The 22,374-nt window shown below is 41.8% G+C and overlaps 1 protein-coding gene across 1 annotated transcript in view; it reads left to right on the plus strand.

Annotated features, from left to right (window-relative positions):
• The window catches only part of LOC126243480 (uncharacterized), a 1,765,051-nt gene that overhangs the window by 554,573 nt on the left and 1,188,104 nt on the right, over window positions 1-22,374 (plus strand). Inside the window, exon 4 of the mRNA XM_049948170.1 lies at window positions 15,341-15,395. Within this exon, the coding sequence (XP_049804127.1) occupies window positions 15,341-15,395 (55 nt within the window). The remainder of the gene's footprint in view (window positions 1-15,340; window positions 15,396-22,374) is intronic.

Here is a 22,374-nt window from a genome sequence, read left to right on the forward strand (position 1 = left end):
ACGCAGAGCTCCCTGCACAGTCTTTCAATATATACCGACTAAATTAGCAGCCAGTAGGCTACAGACGGGTGCTATTCTCGTCCCATTTGGTCTCTGCTATCCATGACCTACTTTCTGTCCTTGGCCAAGCTGCCGGTTCCGTTGTCTTTGTCTGGATCCCGAGTGATTTGGGCATCCCTGGGAATGAACTGGCTGACCATTTGGCTAGAGAGGTAGACACTTACCCCACATTCCCTTTTATGATTCAGGTGCAGAAATGCGTATTCGCAGCAAATCTTTCTTTGCCCAGAAGTGGAATGACATCTGGTGCGCTACTCCTTTCAATAATAAACTCCACATAATCAAAAAGACTACTGCAGTTCGCGCTCTTTCTTCTGCTCCTTTCGGAAGACGTCCACTGTCTTATTTCGTCTACCCATCGGTCATACCAGGCTCACCCATTTCTTTCTCTTCAGTAATGAGCCACTCCTGCAATGTGGCTGTGCAGCTAGACAGATGGTACCCCATAGGTTGGTGGACTGTCCCCTTCTTTTGGCCCTTCATACTAAGATACCTTGTTTTTTAATATCATCAGACGATTCATGGATGGTGTAACTGGTCCTCAGCTTCCTGCAAGAAAGTGATTTTTATTTTCTGTTATAAGGTTTTGTTTTACTCTTAGAGCAGGGGCAGGGTGGTTGTGGTGGGGCCTCTCTCCATGTTTTCTGGGTCTGGGACCCATGACCGCTCCTCTTGCAAATATCGCTCTTTTATCCCTCCACTTATCCAGTTTTTAGATTTGGCCTACGCTTTTATGCCTTCCACTGTGTGTTTTTTTTATCTTCCTCGGTTCATAGTTTGACCCCTCTGCCTGGATCTGCCATCTTTTTGCGGACACCTCCATCCTACGCAAGTAACTTTTGAATTGCGGGACTGATGATCTCGCTGTTTAGTCCCATAACCCCCCTCAACCAGTCAATCAATCATCTGTCGGATGGGGACGTTATGGTAAGTGGCTAACTTGGTGCTATTCGAGAGCAGTAGGATATTTGTCGGCATTGGGTTTCAGCCTCTCTCTTCTGTCACCATCATACAACAGACGCTCATTTCCATCATACAACACAAACATGGCAGCACACTAAACATACCCACATTACCGCCACTTATACTTACGGAACACACTTAAACACACAGTTCACCCTTTGCCAAGGAAAGGAGCCAGGGTGCGTGAAGAATGGGAAAAACCTTTCCAATTAGGCAGCTGAACCTGCAGTCAAAGCCATACGACTATCTCTCTGTTTTCTTTTTTGTGTTGTTATTAATATTACTATGTAAGGGAAGTCTTGGCCTCATCAGAATGAAAAATATGCGGAAGGTATTGATGCACGGTGTGCCTTCAGGATCAGTGCTACTTTTCATCCAAATGGCTGGATATACACTCATAATTTTACTTAGAGCTTTAATAATTTTGTAGGCTAACTGAAATCATCATTAAATGACCCTTTCGTTTTGGTATTTGGTGGATATTATTCCCAAACTCACAACCTCAGTATAGCAGATAAAGCAGGTGGAAACGATGTTCTTTCACTAAGTTTCCCACCTCATTCATCATCAGTCACTCGACATGGTATTTATGGGGTCGTTGACAGACTTCTATGCCCAATAGATGGGAATTTCGCTGGAAAGTAATCCTGTTGTCACCCGATTATTAACATCCAGTTGATTTCGGGTAGCTAACAAACGAATGAAACGTTCTGTCAAAGCCTCTGGGAATGTCTTAAGAAAAACCGGTCTCTTCTAGTGCAGCAGAAACGTCCTAAGGGAGCATGAATTTTAGGGTTTTCCGTGATTTCTCTAAATCGCTCCAGGCAAATGCCGGGATGGTTCCTTTGAAAGGGCACGGCCGACTTCCTTCCCCATCCTTCCCTAAACCGATGAGACCGATGACCTCGCTCTTCTGGTCTCCTTCCCCAAGCCAACCAACCAACAACCAAGCATGAATTTTATGATCATCGCCAAGTTTGATAGAGGAAAACAGGAGTGAACGTGGTCATAGTGATGTTGGCCACATTGTCAGCCCTACAGACAAGGAGATCAGACATTCATCACTGATCGTAATGCATTTTAGATATCCGGTCTTACAACTCTATTGAGCTATTAACTGCATCTCGTTACATGAAGCCATTGCAGGAATAGAAACAGATGACGCCAGTAACAGAAAGTGAGAAGAATTCAACAGGGAAACTACTCGGTAAGAAGAACTGTAAAATTTCTTCTTCTCTTGCCGTCGTGCTCTTGATTAGCCTCCTACTGAGACGTCAAGTCCAAGTCGTGGTGGGACTTTGCGTGCACTGCTTGTCTCCATAATTACATCTTCAACATCGAAATGCTGTACAAGCGAGTGCAGTGGTCTTGTACGTCAGGTAAACAAATTAACAATAATCTTCGAGGTGTAGTTACCTGTTTTGCAGCGGAAACGCCGTCGCAGTGAGACAAAAAATTAGATACGCAAATAACTGTGTTCCTCATTTGAGGAGTCGCCTAGTTAGCATCAGTCGAACGATAATAAGGGTTATAATTGCAAACCAAGTGTGCAGCGGACAATATTGATTTATGGTTCAAATGGTTAAATGGCTCTGAGCACTATGGGACTTAACTGCTGCGGTCATCAGTCTCCTAGAACTTAGAACTACTTAAACCTAATTAACCTAAGGACATCACACGCATCCATGCCCGAGGCAGGCTTCGAACCTGCGACTGTAGCGGTCGCGTGGTTCCAGACTGTAGCGCCTAGAGCCGCTCGGCCACTACGGCCTGCCAATATCGATTTATATTTAAATCAAATTTCTACAGGAATCAATGAAAACGACTGTTCATCTTGGGGTTTAAGCTCCTTTTTTCCGTGTTTGCTTTTAACAATACATATGATTTTGGATGGGGTCCGCCTTTAGAAGAACACAGTTTTGTTTTTTATCCCAATCAGTTGCAGCAGCTTGAGTGGGCTTTTATTTTATGGCAGTTAAAGAATTTTTTACTATTTTTATACATTCAAACATTATTTTTTAAAATCTTAATCACCGGTTTTTCAAGAAAACACATAAAATTATGAATTCATACATTTTTACTACATGGTGTGGTTTTACTGATGTATTATGTTTTTACAGTGACTTCTTTCATAGTGTGTCATCTGCAACCACATACACCTTAAAGTAGGCAAATAATTTAAGCCAAAATTACATTTTGAAAACAGTTATGGCTACGCCTGAAATCAATTAATTGTATGTGAAAGGTTTTGTGTGTGTGTGTGTGTGTGTGTGTGTGTGTGTGTGTGTGTGTGTGTGTGTTTCTGTGTGTGAGTGTGTGTGTGTGTGTGTGTGTGTGTGTGTGTGTGTGTGTGTGTGTGTGTGTGTGTGTGTGTCTGCTCACATTGTGTATGCCTATTTACATAATGTAAAACGACTCTTAACCAGTTACTATCGAACATCAGTTCTCCGAATATTAGCTACAAACAATAACTCACTAGAAGCTTAACTGCATCTGAATGTACCGCTAAGGCAATGGAGGATAACTCAAAGTTAGCCGGAAGTCTGCTTGGGACGCGCTTTCGTAATCTGTGCAGCAAGTAAATGCGAAGTAAACGAGGGCAAGACCCACGAATTAACAGAATTAATCAGACAACCCAAGTTGCGCAGCAAATTCCGCAAATTCTGAGCCGCTCAGATAACGGAGAGAGCTAAATGCGAAATACGAAGCTTACTTAGAACTCAGCTAAGATGTGCCACAGCACGCAAGTCAGCACCGAACGAAAATGGCAGAGAAAGGCTGCCACCATCGTCTCCCATATCAGGAGACATGCAGATAGCTTCCCCACGGTAAGTCTCGTAGAATACACCCTCTGAACCTAACTCTCTACTTTTCGAATAATTCAACTTGGAGGGAAGCACCTCCAGCCATTGCCATAGCAAACAGCAAGAATCTCCCTATCTTTCCCAGAATACACAGGAACCCTCCACAAATTGCCCATTCTTGCTCACTGAACGCATTTGAACGTGCAGGAGGTTAGTATCGCCTCCTCGCCAATTTCCGCTCATTGGTCGAGCACTTTGCGCCAAAGCACGAAGACGGACAAGATTCGTATGCTTCGGTAACAATAATTTCGAACGAAGGTAAAGAAATTTTTCCACGGCAACCTAGAAGTGCCACGTCGGCCTCTTCTGCGATTTGCGTACTCGCAGGTAAATTCGTCAAGCTCTGGGGCCTTGTCGGCTGCTCCTTTGAAAGAAGAAAAGCGCTTTCAGAGCCGAAACAGACGGCCAGGGGCTGACAGCAAAAGCCTTTGCCAAAATCAGTGTCTGCGATATGTACTTCCTCCACCAGAGCCTTTCTGACGAACATTTTCTGGCCAAGCCGGAACCACTAGGCAGCCACTTGGCCCGTTAGCTTCCCACAAAGACAAATTGAAACCTACATGAAATTTATTTGCAGCTGCAAATGCAGGCAACCGTCAGCAGTATAATGGAATGAGAATAATGAAAATTTGTGCCGGACGGAACTCGAATTCGGACTTCCCGCTTTACGCCAGAGGTCGCCCTTAATCGTTTTGATTTCCGTGCACGACTAGGGTCCATACCAAAACTTCCATATGTTGTTCTCCGTGCGTCACAATTTGCACTCGTACACACGTTACGTAATGCCAATACAGGGAAGGACATTTTAATTTAGTCACTGCCTCGTATCAGCGAATGAATACGATATTGCAGTACCAATCGGGTATTCTGACTACCCCAGGTTGATTTTTTCCCTATAATAATGTTATCTGAAGGGTCACATGCCTGTGGTTTCATGACTTTGCACTAAAATGATTGACGTTGAATTCGCACTCACGACTGTCTAATTTTTTTGGCTTTATCGCTGTTATTCAAGTCATTTATTGGTGGGATTGTGAGACTACCCCGCTTGATATGAAACGGTATGTTTTCTTATTTGTAGAAAAAGAAGATTTTGGGAAATATATCTGTCATTCATCTTCTTTGTTGAGTTTTGCCATAGATCCAATGTTTGTTATTGTTGCTGGTTACTATTCTTGAGTTGAATTTGACGTGCACTGTTGAGCTGACATTACACAAGTCAGTATTTCATCTGCAAGTAAAGATGTCCAAAGGACATTCTAGCGAAGAGATCATGGAAATTCTATACAATTCTGATGTCAGTGACGATGAAAATAAATGGGACATTGATAATGATCTGAATGAATATATGGAACCTCTTGACAAAGATCATATCATACCATCAGATGAAGCTGATGAAATATCAGAAGACACTACACATTCAAGTGAACAAATAGAAAAAGAAGAAGAGGATGAAGAAGAAGAAGAAGAATACGAAGACACTGGAAATTTGTTTGTTTCTAGAAGTGGACTTCTGTTTTCTAGTGAACCACCAAAAGGTGGGCGGTGTCGACGTCGCAACATTTTGAACGTAACACCAAGCCCAGTGAATGATGGAAAAACAATCTAAACAATAATAGTCATTTTTCTGATTTATCTCAACGGAAATCGTGAGCATTATTGTAGAAGAAACAAACAGGGAAGCCAAACGAGTAATTTCTTTGTGGAATGCAGCTCATTCTTCGAACAAAACGCCATGGAGAAATATAAATGCAATTGAAGTGTACGCTGTATTAGCAATTCTAAGAGGAGCTGGTCGAAATCATGGACATCGCACAAGTGCTTCCGATCTGTGGGGAGGTAATGTTGCCTTTCGGCAACCATTCTTTTCTGGTGCCATGTAAAGAAACCGAAATTTGTCTATACTGAAATTCTTGCGATTTGACAACAGAGACACAAGAGCACAGAGGACTGAAGAAACCAAGGACAAGCTACAAGCCATCAGGGTAGTGTTCGACAAATTTCAGTCTAACTTGTGCAAGAACATCTATCCTTATGAATACGTGACTATTGATGAACGATTAGCAACGTACCAAGGAAAAAGCCCTTTCGGGGTTTATTGAAGAGCAAGCCTGGCAAGTATGGCATTAAAATTTGGGTTTGTGCTAATGTGAAGACATCTTACTTATTACGGATCCAAATTTACACAGGAATGGTGGACAATACTAGGGAAGCGAATCAAAGACAGAGAGTTGTTTTGGATCTGATGTAACCATTTCTGAATAACGGTCATGGTATAACAACTGATAATTTTTTCACCAGTTTTCCACTGGCTGCTGAATTACTAAAACGAAACACGACATTGGTTGGTACTAGCCGGCACGGTAGCTCAGCGTGTTCGGTCAGAGTGTTAGCAGCCCTCGGTAATAAAAAAAAAAACCTGAGCTAATCGATCAACAACGAACTTAAACGGATGTCTTATGACGTCCGCCCCGAGCAGATGCAACGAACAAAAGCGAACAAAATGAGATTCAAACAAAAATAAAAAAAAGTGGTCTAGGGCGCAGCAGTCATGGACTGTTCGGCTGGTCCCGGTGGAGGTTCGAGTCCTCCCTCAGGCATGGGTGTGCGTGTTTGTCCTTAAGATAAGTTAGGCTAAGTAGTGTGTAAGCTTAGTTAAGTCCCACAAGATTTCACACACATTTGACTGTTGAGGTGCATAGACTATTAATTTTCTGTTCGTTGAGTACTGAATTTAGTGAAGGATATAAATTTTTTTTTGTACTTTGTATCTGTGATCTGATTAAATACTTCTATTAACCTGAAAAGCTGTTTTTCAATACCAAATAAAGCCATTCAATGGAAATAACGAAACCTGAGAACAAATATTACAATAAAACACAAAACTCTTTTGGGGTAGTCCAAATACCCCACTTGGTAAAGCAGAGGTGTGAAAAACCTTGGTGACGGAAGTGTTAAGAAAAACGATGCAATGTTCCTTCGGACATGCATGCATACAAGTGAGAAATCTGGATTCGAGTCCCGGTCCGGAACCAATTTTCATTGTCATTATTTTATTATGCAGCTGACGTTTTCCGTATTCGCAACTGTGAATACAGTTAACGTTTTTCATGACGGCTGCAGCCGCCGCAGTGTCCGTTAAGGAACATTGCACCGTACTTTCTAACAACACAAGCACTGCAATATCGTGTAAACTGAAACCTTTCTCCAGAGCTTGTCAGCCTTGTGCTTTCCTTGAACGTAGCCAAAAATGAGAAAACCAAATTATGAAACACCACATGGCGATATGTGACTACAGTGCCATGACGGAAAACCTTCAAACCGTAAATCGGATGATTATGTTGTTTGCTTTTGTGGGGTGCCCAACTGCGAGGTCATCAGGACCCGTATAAAGTCCCAATTTTTACACAGTTCAATCTAGCCACTGTCATGAATGATGATGATGAAATGATGAGGACAATACAAACATCCCGTCCCGGGGCAGAGAAAATTCGCAACCCGGCCGGGAATCCAACCCGGGATCCCGTGATCCGCAGGCAGCGACGCTAGCCGCTAGTCCACGAGCTACGGACCCGTAAAGCGGAGGAATGTTCAAGTGAGTCTGCTTCTGACTTGAAAGTGACGATTAAGACACCAGTTACGATTATCGCACCGTGCCTATTCTTGATAGGGCGTTTCTTCAAGCGAAATGTTATCGTTGGCTCCATGAAGACTGTGATGTCGAAGGGAACAGTTTTGTTTGCTCGCAAAATGAACGAAAAATGAACTCTCTCGTATTCAAAAACCTTTATCTCATTTTTGTGAATTTCCTTATTTATAAGGATTAAATTACTGTACTCAAAATTGGTTTGCTGTTGTAAGCATGACAATTTCATGGTGAAATAGAATATTAGATATTATACGTGATAAAAGGCACTCTTCATGCAAAAATAATTCGCTCTCCGTTGCGCAGATGTTTGTAAAGTCACTTTCCACAATGTAGCAGGAGACCCTTGTATTCTACTGTCTGAAGGTTATATTTGTGCGTATCAATCCCTAGAAAAAGAATTATTGTGCTTAAAGCATTCAAAATTCCCTTAGACTCTTTCACTGAAATACAGTTGCCGCTACTCGCTGTAGTATCGTCACATTTCGGGTCTTAAACGCTTTTCCCTGGAGAAAGTGAATTATGATCTGAAACTGCCTCAGATTTCACAATAGATTATAATCATACAACCACTGTAAGCAAAATGATTAGTTGTATTCAACAGTGAGATTTGAGAATAACTGTGCTAATTTCAGTTCGTGCCACATGAACTTCGTAAAAATAATCTTCTGATATTAATTACAGCAGTTCTGAAGTAACGACTATTTCCAATGCAAAAATATTTACTTTCTCATTATTTCTTACGGTTCGCAGTTAAGACATGGGTGGGGGACGAAATTAAGAAGTCGTGACGTATTAAGCAAAGAAAACAAATATGAATTTAGTCCTGCAAATTATAAGATTCAATTGGTAAGAGAAATTATTGGTCAACTTTACAAACAATTAACTTCTGTTCACAGCGGATCCACTCCTCTGTCTCTTGTAAAAGACAACCACTAGAAGGATTCCAGTCAGCTCGTATCATCTCATGGAAGGTAGTAATAAAACGGAGTTGATTAATTTGGTACACAACAATTCCACGCTCTCTTTTCAAGTCAGGATGTGGTAATTCCGTTGCGTTGCCCAATATAACCTGTAATGTCAACTAAATACGATTATCAAGAGAAATCTTCTGCAGGATGTCATTTACTTGCTCGTGATTTTCCCACGAATCTTAACAAGTAGGGTTTATTCCACATGGTAGAGCCTGCAAGGTATCATATGACCCCCAACTGAGTTACGGTTGCGTGTTCACGATTTGTATGTGGATCACACCCGAATGTTGACTCTGATTTGTTTCTAGGCTACAAATACAAAATAAAACCTGGATCCAAAATTATACCCAGAATTACTTCTACATGGACACATACATACGAAACACTGCTTGCACTATTCACAAATAAAAGATACACACCGTGAATTTATTTTCAAAATCTTTTCTTAAAGAATTTACTTTATTTACTGGCGATTCATCAAGAACATTGACACATTTAATCACACTAGGTGAGCGTGCAAGTAGTTGCCAGGAAGTTACTAATGGAAAATTACCTTTAACAAATGTGAATTTATTCCTAAAAGCTTTTTCAAAACAGATTTAAAATAATAAGCAGAAAAAGCACACTCGAAATATCAAGTCACAATTCAACAAATGTGAATTTTATTCCTAAAGCCTTTTCAAAACAGGTTTAAAATTATAAGCAGAAAAGCACACTCGAAATATCAAGTTACAGTTTTATTTAGAGGCAAGAACAATATTAACAGTAGGAGCCTTCGGGCTGAGAAGCTTGCCTGTGCTCCCTTTCAACACGGCCGTAGTCATGACCGCTCACAACAACCTCTGATAGAGTACGCTGGTTCAAATCTGCAACACACCAGATTATTTTAAACAAAAAAATTTTTAACAACTCACAAAAACATGTAAACTATGCACCCCGTAAGAGGAATGGAAATGGTACATTCCTCAAATTATTTGCCACCGAAAGTGCAATTTTTTTAAGGACTCTTGCGGTAGAAGGGTGGCAAGCTTATAACCTAAAATGACTATTTAATTAAAACCCATAAAATGCAGACTTACATAAGATGTACAACATGCTCTACATTGCACATATACCGCCTCACAAGATGATAGGCAAGATAGAAACATATTTCAAGAATTCGGCATTTAAGCAATAAATTCGTTAACACCGAATCCGACAAACATGACAGAGGCAGCTATTAACGTATGGCAGACGGAGACAGACAAACAGGCTGACACTAACTGCCTAACAAATGCAGACGAGAGACAAACGAGCAAGCTGGGGACGAGAGACTGACCAAGAAAACAAATAGAATTTAACAAGTAACTGAAACAACATATCTCCATCAATTAACTTCTAATAAACGGCGATTTCTCGAGAAGACCTGGCGCAGCACCCCCAACGCTCTCCCGAACCGTCCGCTGCCAGCCACTTCAACGGACGCAGGAAGACGCGCTGATCTCCCGTCTCACGACGTCGCAGCTCGCACCGGCCAGTCCGACGTCGTGGGCGGACACCCGCCGCTCCCGCGTCGGCCGCGAAGCCACTGCCCCTTACTATACGGCGCTGTCCACTGGACTCAGGTGGGGACCTCAAATGCGCCGACGCTCGAGGTGGACAAGTCATCTCGTGTCTCAGTGAGCGACCGAACAACCGACCGATCCAGCCGCCAATGAGCGTTGCCCGAGCAACTCGAGCAGACTGGCGGCCTAATGCGCAGACTCAGATGCAGGAACTCAGCCCCAACCGGGTGACCATCAGCTGTGTTCTGTTACTGGCGGAGTGGCAAGACATTTTCTGGCTTTAAGGTTGATCCAAAGGACAGACATACTAGCCCTCCGACGACAGACAGACAGACACTAACTGCCGCACAAATGCAAACGAGAGACAGACCAGCAACTGGTGACGCGAGACTGACATAGCCACACTCCGACTGACTAACTTAACGTACGGCAGACCGACAGACAGAAAGACACTGACTGCCCAACACTGCGCCGGCTGACCAACTGACTAGACTCAGCTTGACAGACTGACCGATTGCGGAGCTCATAGCGCCCCTTAAATGCACGTGAACAGGCAACTTTTCCCCTTTCCCACCAGAGGGAGGCACCAAAGCTGCGATTGCCACAGCGGCGCCACCGCTAGAAACATAAGGCGACTGCTTTACACTACACGCTACGGCGTGCTCTTGAAAACAGCAAATTTTACCGCGGCTCAATCACCAGTACGTGACAAATTAATTTAACATTTGCATGAAAGGAATATTAGGTTCTAGCGTCATTTTGACACACACACACACACACACACACACACACACACACACACACACACACACACTTACTACCACCTTATTTAACCTCAGGGTCACGTGAAACCGTGACATGGGATTGGGTGGAAGGCTAACGCTACACGCTTTTCCTTCACTGCACAAACTATGACAATACGGCTCCTCAGTATTATAAACGTTTCACCTATGTTGCGTGGATTTTTACTTATTGGAGGTAAAAGTTAAATTACCTATGAAGTACTCTTTCGTTGCATCAATAATCACAAACATTTTTGGCCCTAGATTTTAGGCAAAAATTAAACTGTTACTTTACAATCAAATTATATTTAATCCGAATATTGTGGTATATTTTGATCTAGACAACATCACAGTTGACCGAATTGAAGGACACAGTTGCCAAAATATAACGGAGGTTGAGACAGCTGTATAACTTCCACCTAGGAAACAGCTCATCGCTGAAGTTAGTAGGGGAATTTAAGTTACAAAAAAATGTTGAACTCATTTGTTCGCTTAACAGTCACCACCATCAGTTTTCGTACGCTCCCATTCTTCGTATCTCTTCGGTGCTCTAAATCCATTTACAAAAATAAATCTGTTACTTCGGACTATAGAGTAATCTTCCCTCTGATACAAGTCTGCCAGTCAGACACAATACATAAAGACGCAAACCTCGAACTTACGGAATTTGCATCTTTGACTGTTCAGTTCTTTGCCCTTTTGTATTTACTTTTCTGGTAGTAAAACATTTTTCGAGGTTCTTTCTCTGGGAGAGGTCCCATGAGGGCTTCATTAATAACGGGCTTATATATGACCACAAAATAAGTCTTCATTAATAAACTTACATTGTTGTCTCACAACCGCGTAATTTAAATACTTTTGAACCATGGACCCTGCCGTTGGTGGGGAGGCTTGCGTGCCTCAGCGTTACAGATAGCCGTACCGTAGGTACAACCACAACGGAGGGGTATCTGTTGAGAGGCCAGACAAACGTGTGGTTCCTGAAGAGGGGCAGCAGCCTTTTCAGTAGTTGCAAGGGCAACAGTCTGGATGATTGACTGATCTGGCCTTGTAACAATAACCAAAACGGCCTTGCTGTGCTGGTACTGCGAACGGCTGAAAGCAAGGGGAAACTACGGCCGTAATTTTTCCCGAGGGCATGCAGCTTTACTATATGATTAAATGATGATGGCGTCCTCTTGGGTAAAATATTCCGGAGGTAAAATAGTCCCCCATTCGGATCTCTGGGCGGGGATTACTCAAGAGGATGTCGTTTTCAGGAGAAAGAAAACTGGTGTTCTACGGATCGGAGCGTGGAATGTCAGATCCCTTAATCGGGCAGGTAGGTTAGAAAATTTAAAAAGGGAAATGGATAGGTTAAAGTTAGATATAGTGGGAATTAGTGAAGTTCGGTGGCAGGAGGAACAAGACTTCTGGTCAGGTGACTACAGGGTTATCAACACAAAGTCAAATAGGGGTAATGCAGGAGTAGGTTTAATAATGAATAGGAAAATAGGAATGCGGGTAAGCTACTACAAACAGCATAGTGAACGCATTATTGTGGCCAAGATAGATACGAAGCCCACACCCACTACAGTAGTACAAGTTTATATGCCAACTAGCTCTGCAGATGACGAAGAAATTGAAGAAATGTATGATGAAATAAAAGAAATTATTCAGATAGTGAAGGGAGACGAAAATTTAATAGTCATGGGTGACTGGAATTCGAGTGTAGGAAAAGGGAGAGAAGGTAACGTAGTAGGTGAATATGGACTGGGGCTTAGAAAGGAAAGAGGAAGCCGCCTGGTAGAATTTTGCACAGAGCACAACTTAATCATAGCTAACACTTGGTTTAAGAATCATGATAGAAGGTTGTATACATGGAAGAACCCTGGAGATACTAAAAGGTATCAGATAGATTATATAATGGTAAGACACAGATTTAGGAACCAGGTTTTAAATTGTAAGACATTTCCAGGGGCAGATGTGAACTCTGACCACAATCTATTGGTTATGAACTGTAGACTAAAACTGAAGAAACTGCAAAAAGGTAGGAATTTAAGGAGATGGGACCTGGATAAACTGACTAAACCAGAGGTTGTACAGAGTTTCAGGGAGAGCATAAGGGAACAATTGACAGGGATGGGGGAAAGAAATACAGTAGAAGAAGAATGGGTAGCTTTGAGGGATGAAGTAGTGAAGGCAGCAGAGGATCAAATAGGTAAAAAGACGAGGGCTAGTAGAAATCCTTGGGTAACAGAAGAAATATTGAATTTAATTGATGAAAGGAGAAAATATAAAAATGCAGTAAATGAAGCAGGCAAAAAGGAATACAAACGTCTCAAAAATGAGATCGGCAGGAAGTGCAAAATAGCTAAGCAGGGATGGCTAGAGGACAAATGTAAGGATGTAGAGGCTTATCTCACTAGGGGTAAGATAGATACTGCCTACAGGAAAATTAAAGAGACCTTTGGAGATAAGAGAACGACTCGTATGAATATCAAGAGCTCAGATGGAAACCCAGTTCAAGCAAAGAAGGGAAAGCAGAAAGGTGGAAGGAGTATATAGAGGGTCTGTACAAGGGCGATGTACTTGAGGACAATATTATGGAAATGGAAGAGGATGTAGATGAAGATGAAATGGGAGATACGATACTGCGTGAAGAGTTTGACAGAGCACTGAAAGACCTGAGTCGAAACAAGGCCCCCGGAGTAGACAACATTCCATTGGAACTACTGAGGGCCTTGGGAGAGCCAGTCCTGACAAAACTCTACCGTCTCGTGAGCAAGATGTATGAAACAGGTGAAATACCCTCAGACTTCAAGAAGAATATAATAATTCCAATCCCAAAGAAAGCAGGTGTTGACAGATGTGAAAATTACCGGACAATCAGTTTAATAAGCCACAGCTGCAAAATACTAACACGAATTATTTACAAACGAATGGAAGAACTAGTAGAAGCCGGCCTCGGGGAAGATCAGTTTGGATTTCGTAGAAATACTGGAACACGTGAGGCAATACTGACCTTACGACTTATCTTAGAAGAAAGATTAAGGAAAGGCAAACCTACGTTTCTAGCATTTGTAGACTTAGAGAAAGCTTTTGACAATGTTGACTGGAATACTCTCTTTCAAATTCTAAAGGTGGCGGGGGTAAAATACAGGGAGCGAAAGGCTATTTACAATGTGTACAGAAACCAGATGGCAGTTATAAGAGTCGAGGGACATGAAAGGGAAGCAGCAGTTGGGAAGGGAGTAAGACAGGGTTGTAGCCTCTCCCCGATGTTATTCAACTTGTATATTGAGCAAGCAGTAAAGGAAACAAAAGAAAAATTTGGAGTAGGTATTAAAATCCATGGAGAAGAAATAAAAACTTTGAGGTTCGCCGATGACATTGTAATTCTGTCAGAGACAGCAAAGGACTTGGAAGAGCAGTTGAACGGAATGGATGGTGTCTTGAAGGGAGGATATAAGATGAACATCAACAAAAGCAAAACGAGAATAATGGAATGTAATCGAATTAAGTCGGGTGATGTTGAGGGTATTAGATTAGGAAATGAGACACTGAAAGTAGTAAAGGAGTTTTGCTATTTGGGGAGCAAAATAACTGATGATGGTCGAAGTAGAAAGGATATAAAATGTAGACTGGCAATGGCAAGGAAAGCGTTTCTGAAGAAGAGAAATCTGTTAACATCGAGTATAGATTTAAGTGTCAGGAAGTCATTTCTGAAAGTATTTGTATGGAGTGTAGCAATGTATGGAAGTGAAACATGGACGGTAAATAGTTTGGACATAGAAGCTTTCGAAATGTGGTGCTACATAAGAATGCTGAAGATTAGATGGGTAGATCACATAACTAATGAGGAGGTACTGAACAGGATTGGGGAGAAGAGGAGTTTGTGGCACAACTTGACCAGAAGAAGGGATCGGTTGGTAGGACATGTTCTGAGGCATCAAGGGATCACCAATTTAATATTGAAGGGCATCGTGGAGGGTAAAAATCGTAGGGGGAGACCAAGAGATGAATACACTAAGCAGATTCAGAAGGATGTAGGTTGCAGTAGGTACTGGGAGATGAAGAAGCTTGCACAGGATAGAATAGCATGGAGAGCTGCATCAAACCAGTCTCAGGACTGAAGACCACAACAACAACAACAACATTCTCGATGAAAATATGTAATGGATACGTTTTTATTTCTCTCGGAAGACCACTGTATATGTCGAAAGCTAATGAAAACTAACTACGTTTCTAATTTCTCAAGTGTGTATTGTGTGGGACAATGTGCGATACTATAACAAGGTGGTGCTCCGCTCCACAATGACATTTGTGTTTCTTTTGGTTATATAAATCACCACCTTATTTTTAATTTGGCATATTAACTGGAAATGAGGAATAATATTCACTAATTTGACGTGATTGATTGTTTTGGATTCAGACATTTTTCTGTAGTTCCGTATTACATGGAATTAAAATATTTCTTTTCGACATTATTACTAGGAATAGTAACACTATTGTAACATTCTTCCAGGACGAGACGACACGAGAGCTGCAAGACTGCATTCTTCATCTCCGGCGATGAACAGGTTAGAATTAATTTGATAATTAAACGTAACAAGTAAAAATAGTCCTTATGTTTGGTATCGTGAAATGACAGTATCTATTTTTGCAATGGAACTTGTGATTTACCTGAATTGTGATTTGCAGAAATTTATAGATATATTATTCAGTTGAAAGCTTATTAAAATATGGCAACGCCTAATCTTAACTGAATTGAACTATGAAGTGTTTCTGCTCTGTGCTGTTCTTATGCAGTGCTGCTTCTACTAACCATTTGTACCGTATCACTGCTCTTGCACCGCACCATCACAACTTTAGTACTTCCTGGACGGCGTCGCAACGACTCCGTCGATCAGACACGTCCGCTTTCATGTCTCCAGAGCCCGTTAACATGCTATTTCTTCGTCGTCTTCCGGTTGCGATATTGCTATGGTCCCAAGATAAACACATAGTGTTTCGCAATCGGACGACGATCATTTCCAGCCTTTGCGTCTCAGCAACAACGCAGGTCATTTACTTTGGTGTACATATCATGCAGCCAGCACATATTGCACTAGCGGTACGACTGATGAATGTTAGCATATTTAAAACACATAGTTACAGATTTGTGTAGGTTATAATATACTGAAAGGTACTTTTTTTGATTATTTGGTAAGTTCTGGTATTTTATGATTCAAGGATAGTCGTGAAATTAGTAGGAAATGTTTATTTTACACTGAAGCGCCAAAGAAACTGGTGTAGACAAGCGTATTCAAATACAGGGATGTGTAAACAAACAGAATACGGCCCTGTGATCGGAAACGCACATATAAGACAAGTGTCTGGCACAGTTGTTAGATCGATTACTGCTGCTACAATGGCAGGTTACCAAGATTTAAGTGAGTTTGAACGTAACGTTACAGTCGGCGGACGAGCGATGGGACACAGGATCTCCGAGGTAGCGATGACGTGGAGATTTTCCAGTACGACCATTTCACAACTGTATCGTGAATATCAGGAATCCCGTAAAACATCAAATCACCGACATTGCTGCGCCCGGAAAAAGATCCTGCGAGAACGGGACTAACGACGACTGAAGAGAATCGTTCAGTATGACAGAAGTGCAACCCTTCACAAATTCCTACAGTTTTCAATGCTGGGATATCAACAAGTGTCAGCGCCCGAACCATTCAACGTAACTTCGTCGATATTTGCTTTCGGAGCCGAAGGCCCACTCGTTCACCCTTGATGACTGCACGACACAAAGCTTTACTCCTCGCCTGGGCCCGTCAACACAGACATTGGACTGTTGATGACTGGGAATATGTTGCCTGGTCGGACGCGTCTCGTTTCATATTGTATCGGGCGGTTTTACATGTACGGGTATGGAGACAACCTCATGAATCCATGGACTGTTCAAATTGGTAGAGGCTCTATAATGGTGTGGGGCGTGTGCAGTTGAAGCGATATGGGACTCCTGATAGTCTAAATACGACTCTGACAGGTGGCACGTTCGTAAGTATCCTACCTGATCACCGGCATCCATTCATGTCCATTGTGCATTCCGACGGACTTTGGCAATTTCTAGCAGGACAGCGTGACACCCCACATGTCCAGAATTGCTACAGTGTGGTTCCAGGAACACATCTGAGTTTACCTATGAAGTACTCTTTCGTTGCATCAATAATCACAAACATTTTTGGCCCTAGATTTTAGGCAAAAATTAAACTGTTACTTTACAATCAAATTATATTTAATCCGAATATTGTGGTATATTTTGATCTAGACAACATCACAGTTGACCGAATTGAAGGACACAGTTGCCAAAATAAAATTTGAAAGAGAGTATTCCAGTCAACATTGTCAAAAGCTTTCTCTAAGTCTACAAATGCTAGAAACGTAGGTTTGCCTTTCCTTAATCTTTCTTCTAAGATAAGTCGTAAGGTCAGTATTGCCTCACGTGTTCCAGTATTTCTACGAAATCCAAACTGATCTTCCCCGAGGCCGGCTTCTACTAGTTCTTCCATTCGTTTGTAAATAATTCGTGTTAGTATTTTGCAGCTGTGGCTTATTAAACTGATTGTCCGGTAATTTTCACATCTGTCAACACCTGCTTTCTTTGGGATTGGAATTATTATATTCTTCTTGAAGTCTGAGGGTATTTCACCTGTTTCATACATCTTGCTCACGAGACGGTAGAGTTTTGTCAGGACTGGCTCTCCCAAGGCCCTCAGTAGTTCCAATGGAATGTTGTCTACTCCGGGGGCCTTGTTTCGACTCAGGTCTTTCAGTGCTCTGTCAAACTCTTCACGCAGTATCGTATCTCCCATTTCATCTTCATCTACATCCTCTTCCATTTCCATAATATTGTCCTCAAGTACATCGCCCTTGTACAGACCCTCTATATACTCCTTCCACCTTTCTGCTTTCCCTTCTTTGCTTGAACTGGGTTTCCATCTGAGCTCTTGATATTCATACGAGTCGTTCTCTTATCTCCAAAGGTCTCTTTAATTTTCCTGTAGGCAGTATCTATCTTACCCCTAGTGAGATAAGCCTCTACATCCTTACATTTGTCCTCTAGCCATCCCTGCTTAGCTATTTTGCACTTCCTGCCGATCTCATTTTTGAGACGTTTGTATTCCTTTTTGCCTGCTTCATTTACTGCATTTTTATATTTTCTCCTTTCATCAATTAAATTCAATATTTCTTCTGTTACCCAAGGATTTCTACTAGCCCTCGTCTTTTTACCTATGTGATCCTCTGCTGCCTTCACTACTTCATCCCTCAAAGCTACCCATTCTTCTTCTACTGTATTTCTTTCCCCCATTCCTGTCAATTGTTCCCTTATGCTCTCCCTGAAACTCTGTACAACCTCTGGTTTAGTCAGTTTATCCAGGTCCCATCACTGGCCACCAAACTACTCAGACAGGAACATTATTGATCATGAAACTTCCTGGCAGATTAAAACTGTGTGCCCGACCGAGACTCGAACTCGGGACCTTTGCCTTTCGCGGGCAAGTGCTCTACCAGGTTCGCAGAAGAGCTTCTGTAAAGTTTGGAAGGTAGGAGACGAGGTACTGGCAGAAGTAAAGCTGTGAGTACCGGGCGTGAGTCGTGCTTCGGTAGCTCAGTTGGTAGAGCACTTGCCCGCGAAAGGCAAAGGTCCCGAGTTCGAGTCTCGGTCGGGCACACAGTTTTAATCTGCCAGGAAGTTTCATATCAGCGCACTCTCCGCTGCAGAGTGAAAATCTCATTCTGATTATTGATCATATTTGGTATGCCTTGCAACTTGCTGTTCAGAGGAGATCTCCAACCTCCGTACTCTTAAAGGTATATGGAAAGCCCTGCAGGATTTTTGATATGTTCCCTCCAGCACTACTTCAGACATTATTAGTGTCCATGACAAGTCGTGTTGCAGCACCTCTGCGTACTCGTGGGGACCTACAAATGCGGCAGGTGTACCAGTTTCTATATTCAACATCACTGGCGAAATTCCCATGAGATCATGATCTTACGTAAGGAGGGTGTGAAAATGGGTTCGATTACAAGAATGCACATTGTACCACTGGTAGCCCCTCTTTCACTGTCCTTCCGTCCACAGTTTTTTCCATGCTCCCATACCCTCGCCTAAAGTTCAGGAATGTGGCGGGATACATTAAAATCGAAGTAAGTATTTCTCGTGCGTTGCTTGTTTTGAGTAGGTCCATTTCCTTGAGCAGTTGGAGGCCTTGCGTCTGTGGAATGAATGAAGACATACTTCAAATTTCCATACTTCAACAGCTAAACAGCCCTCCGCCCTGTGTTCAAAAAATGAATATTGTGATCCCTCCGTATTGGTCAGGTGTTCGGGACTGATGGAACGCTTAACGAGTGAGACATGATCAAAAACTTGTTCTGCCAACGAGCTGGACAAAGTGGAGGGCTTCAATGATAACTACCGCCTCTGCGATGAACAAAGACGTGTTCTGGCTGAGTATGTACAACTTTTCTGCTTGGAGATCACAATACAGGAAATCGCTACCGACATACAATTGATCATTACAACTACACAACTGTCTTGAATACATTCATAATGTTCGAGGATTTACTATCGGGCAGAAGATTCTAAACATAGAATTTGAAGATTGACTGTCGTGTGTCTGAGGTCACCATCACGTACAGCATACCACAGACAGTAGAAAGTGGCTGGGTTTGTTGAACAAGCGGTCACCATATGGTGAAAAGATTAGATGAAAGCAACAGCGCTCTCTGGGAAATTTTCCACAGTGATCGTCAAAATTCCTAAATTGCAAATCTTTCGATGCTGCAGCAGACCTCGGCCTGTAATGCAAGGTGGTGTTGAGGCAGATCAGTATGCCAGATTTACCATCCACTGTGCCATGGCAAATTACTCTTCCCACGAGGACTTTATTAATAACGGGCTTATCTATGACCACAGAAAAACTCTCATTTAACACAAATAAATGCATTTCAGAATAGATTTGTACTTAACGTGCAGCAAAGTATTAGAAATTTTGTTGTACTCTTAGAATTACCCACTCATTCAATTGAGCAACAGTGTCGTCCTCCCGTTAATACGTCTACTTCGTAATATTTATATCGCTTTTCTTTTCTGTTACGTGCCGACATCTGCTTCCACATCAAGTGTACTCTAATACGAAATTACTAAGAAATATTAATGTTTAACGGTTCCTGATCTACAGACAGCTCATTAAAATTCAGAAGTGGAGCTTTAAAGAAATTTTCATGGAATTGACACGCATTCAGGTCCGCAGAAAACTGAAATCAGAAAGGTCATTAAGCATCCACCAGCGACACTAATTATCTCGCACATAGGAATACTTCTGTGGGAGAAAACTCAAATTGTCCACCATGCTCGGTGAAAACACAGGCAAAACTGTTAGCGAGGACTGTGGCAGTTGGGAATTTTATCGTATGTGGACAACCGATTACGGTCTCTGCTAGTAAACAGTATCAATCCTCTTAAGTTGAGGTCTCTACATGTAAAAAATTCAAAGTCACGCTGTGATTTGGACTATGTGCAACACCGGATAAGCTGATTTAGCGGAAGTAGGATTAAATTTTAAAATTACCGCATTACAATATTGCCAGTAGCAGTTCATCAGTTTAGGTGCATTTCTAGCCTGTAATTTCTGATTGATAATGGCTGCTTAATTTTGTGTGACACAGAGTTATTAGGGCTTGGCTGACCCAGGTCTGTAGTATTAAATTTGATACCGAATTTTCTCTTAAGCTGCTGCGCTGAACATGTATGAAGGCCGTAATTATTTAAAATGCAGTGTGTCAAGATAGTAAAACTTTTCTTCGAAACTTTGTTGGTATTATCATTTTGTGTTCACATTCTGGTTAAGTAACACGGGAAAGAATGCAAACGTTATTTCAGAATGTGGACTGGGTAAAATTATTGAGGGGAGACAGATGATTTTGGAATTCCGTAGTAGGTTTCATAAGGCGAACAGTTTGTGGTAAAATCTCTAGATAAGACGACCTACCTCAGAATGATATACATCAGCTGAGTGTACATAATTGATAACTGTTTGAGAATGAATCCTGAGATGCGAAGCATATGCATGTGTCTACTAAGGTTCGGAACGTAAGTTATTAGCACGATAAATCTATGAAAATTCAAGAAGATACAAAATTTTGAATATATGCAATGTAACACAGAATGAGACATAGTGGAAATTTTCCAAACCGATGGTGAAAGGTACAAATTAGTACTGAAATACACTCAGTAGATAATCAGTTAAAGAAGGAATGAATTAAGGCAGGAGAAAGTACTACAGGTGCAGCAAAATCAAATGGCTCTGAGCACTATGGGACTCGACTGCTGTGGTCATCAGTCCCCTAGAACTTAGAACTACTTAAACCTAACTAACCTAAGGACATCACACACACCCATGCCCGAGGCAGGATTCGAACCTGCGACCGTAGCAGCAGCGCGGCTCCGGACTGGAGCGCCTAGAACCGCACGGCCACCGCAGCCGGCGTGCAGCAAAATCAGAGGTATTAAGTCAGTGAGTAAATTGGTAAATACCCCAGCCTGTCAGTGAGAGAATAAAATATAAGAAAGTGAAATGCAAAGCTAGCAGCAAGGTTTCTTAAGAAAGAAACGGAAATGCAAACATGCTACGCCATAATATATGAGAGACGTTTTAAGGTTTGATAAGCAAAAGACCGTAGGAAAAAAATTTGAGTACGTTTAAAGTTAGCTTCTGTGATGTAAATTCTGTACGATTAAGAAATGTTCCAGAGTGCCATGGAAGAGAAAGCAGGAGGTAGAGGAGAAATAGACCACCCTTTATGTCGTCAGAGTTTGACAATACAATGAATGATTTGTTCTCATATAAGTTTACAGCCGTCGCTGTTACGCAGTCGGAAATACTGAAATTTATCAGATGTGTATAAAGTATAATTTTAGCTGACATCAGAAGCTGGAAATCTTTGAATGGATAGCCTATTTCCCACATAACGTAGCATTACGACAACCAAAGAGGAAGGTGATATACAGCTGTGGGAGGATAAGATTCACTTGCTTATCACCAAATAAGGGAAAGTGGCAGTGCTAGAACAAATGAAAGACTCCGCCGTTCTAAGAGATAGTAATACATTCGATAGCCAAATAAGGTATGAGATAAAAAACAGATTGGCTCAGCTGAAGAAACATCATTGAATAAAACTCTATACTTGCCTCCAATATTGCTTTTCAGCAAAAGGTTCCCAATATAGCAAGTCTGGATCTTAGCGTTGTATTGACATGAAATGGAGACCTTGGGAAATGGAGAGAAAAATAAACTGGAAGCCTTTACAATATCGTGCTACTGAAATATGTAGCGTTTAGATGGCCACGTAAGCCACGAAATAAAGACAAGCTCAAAACAATAACTAGGAATTCGGTTTATACAGAACGGAAAAAAGGGAAAATTTAGTAGGACGTCTGTTATGGCATCGAGATTAGTTTACTAGGTGCTGTTGGGAGCAGTACTGGGACGAACTATAGAATCA

The sequence above is a fragment of the Schistocerca nitens genome, chromosome 1 (assembly GCF_023898315.1).
Source record: "Schistocerca nitens isolate TAMUIC-IGC-003100 chromosome 1, iqSchNite1.1, whole genome shotgun sequence".
In the NCBI taxonomy this organism is placed as follows: domain Eukaryota; kingdom Metazoa; phylum Arthropoda; class Insecta; order Orthoptera; family Acrididae; genus Schistocerca; species Schistocerca nitens.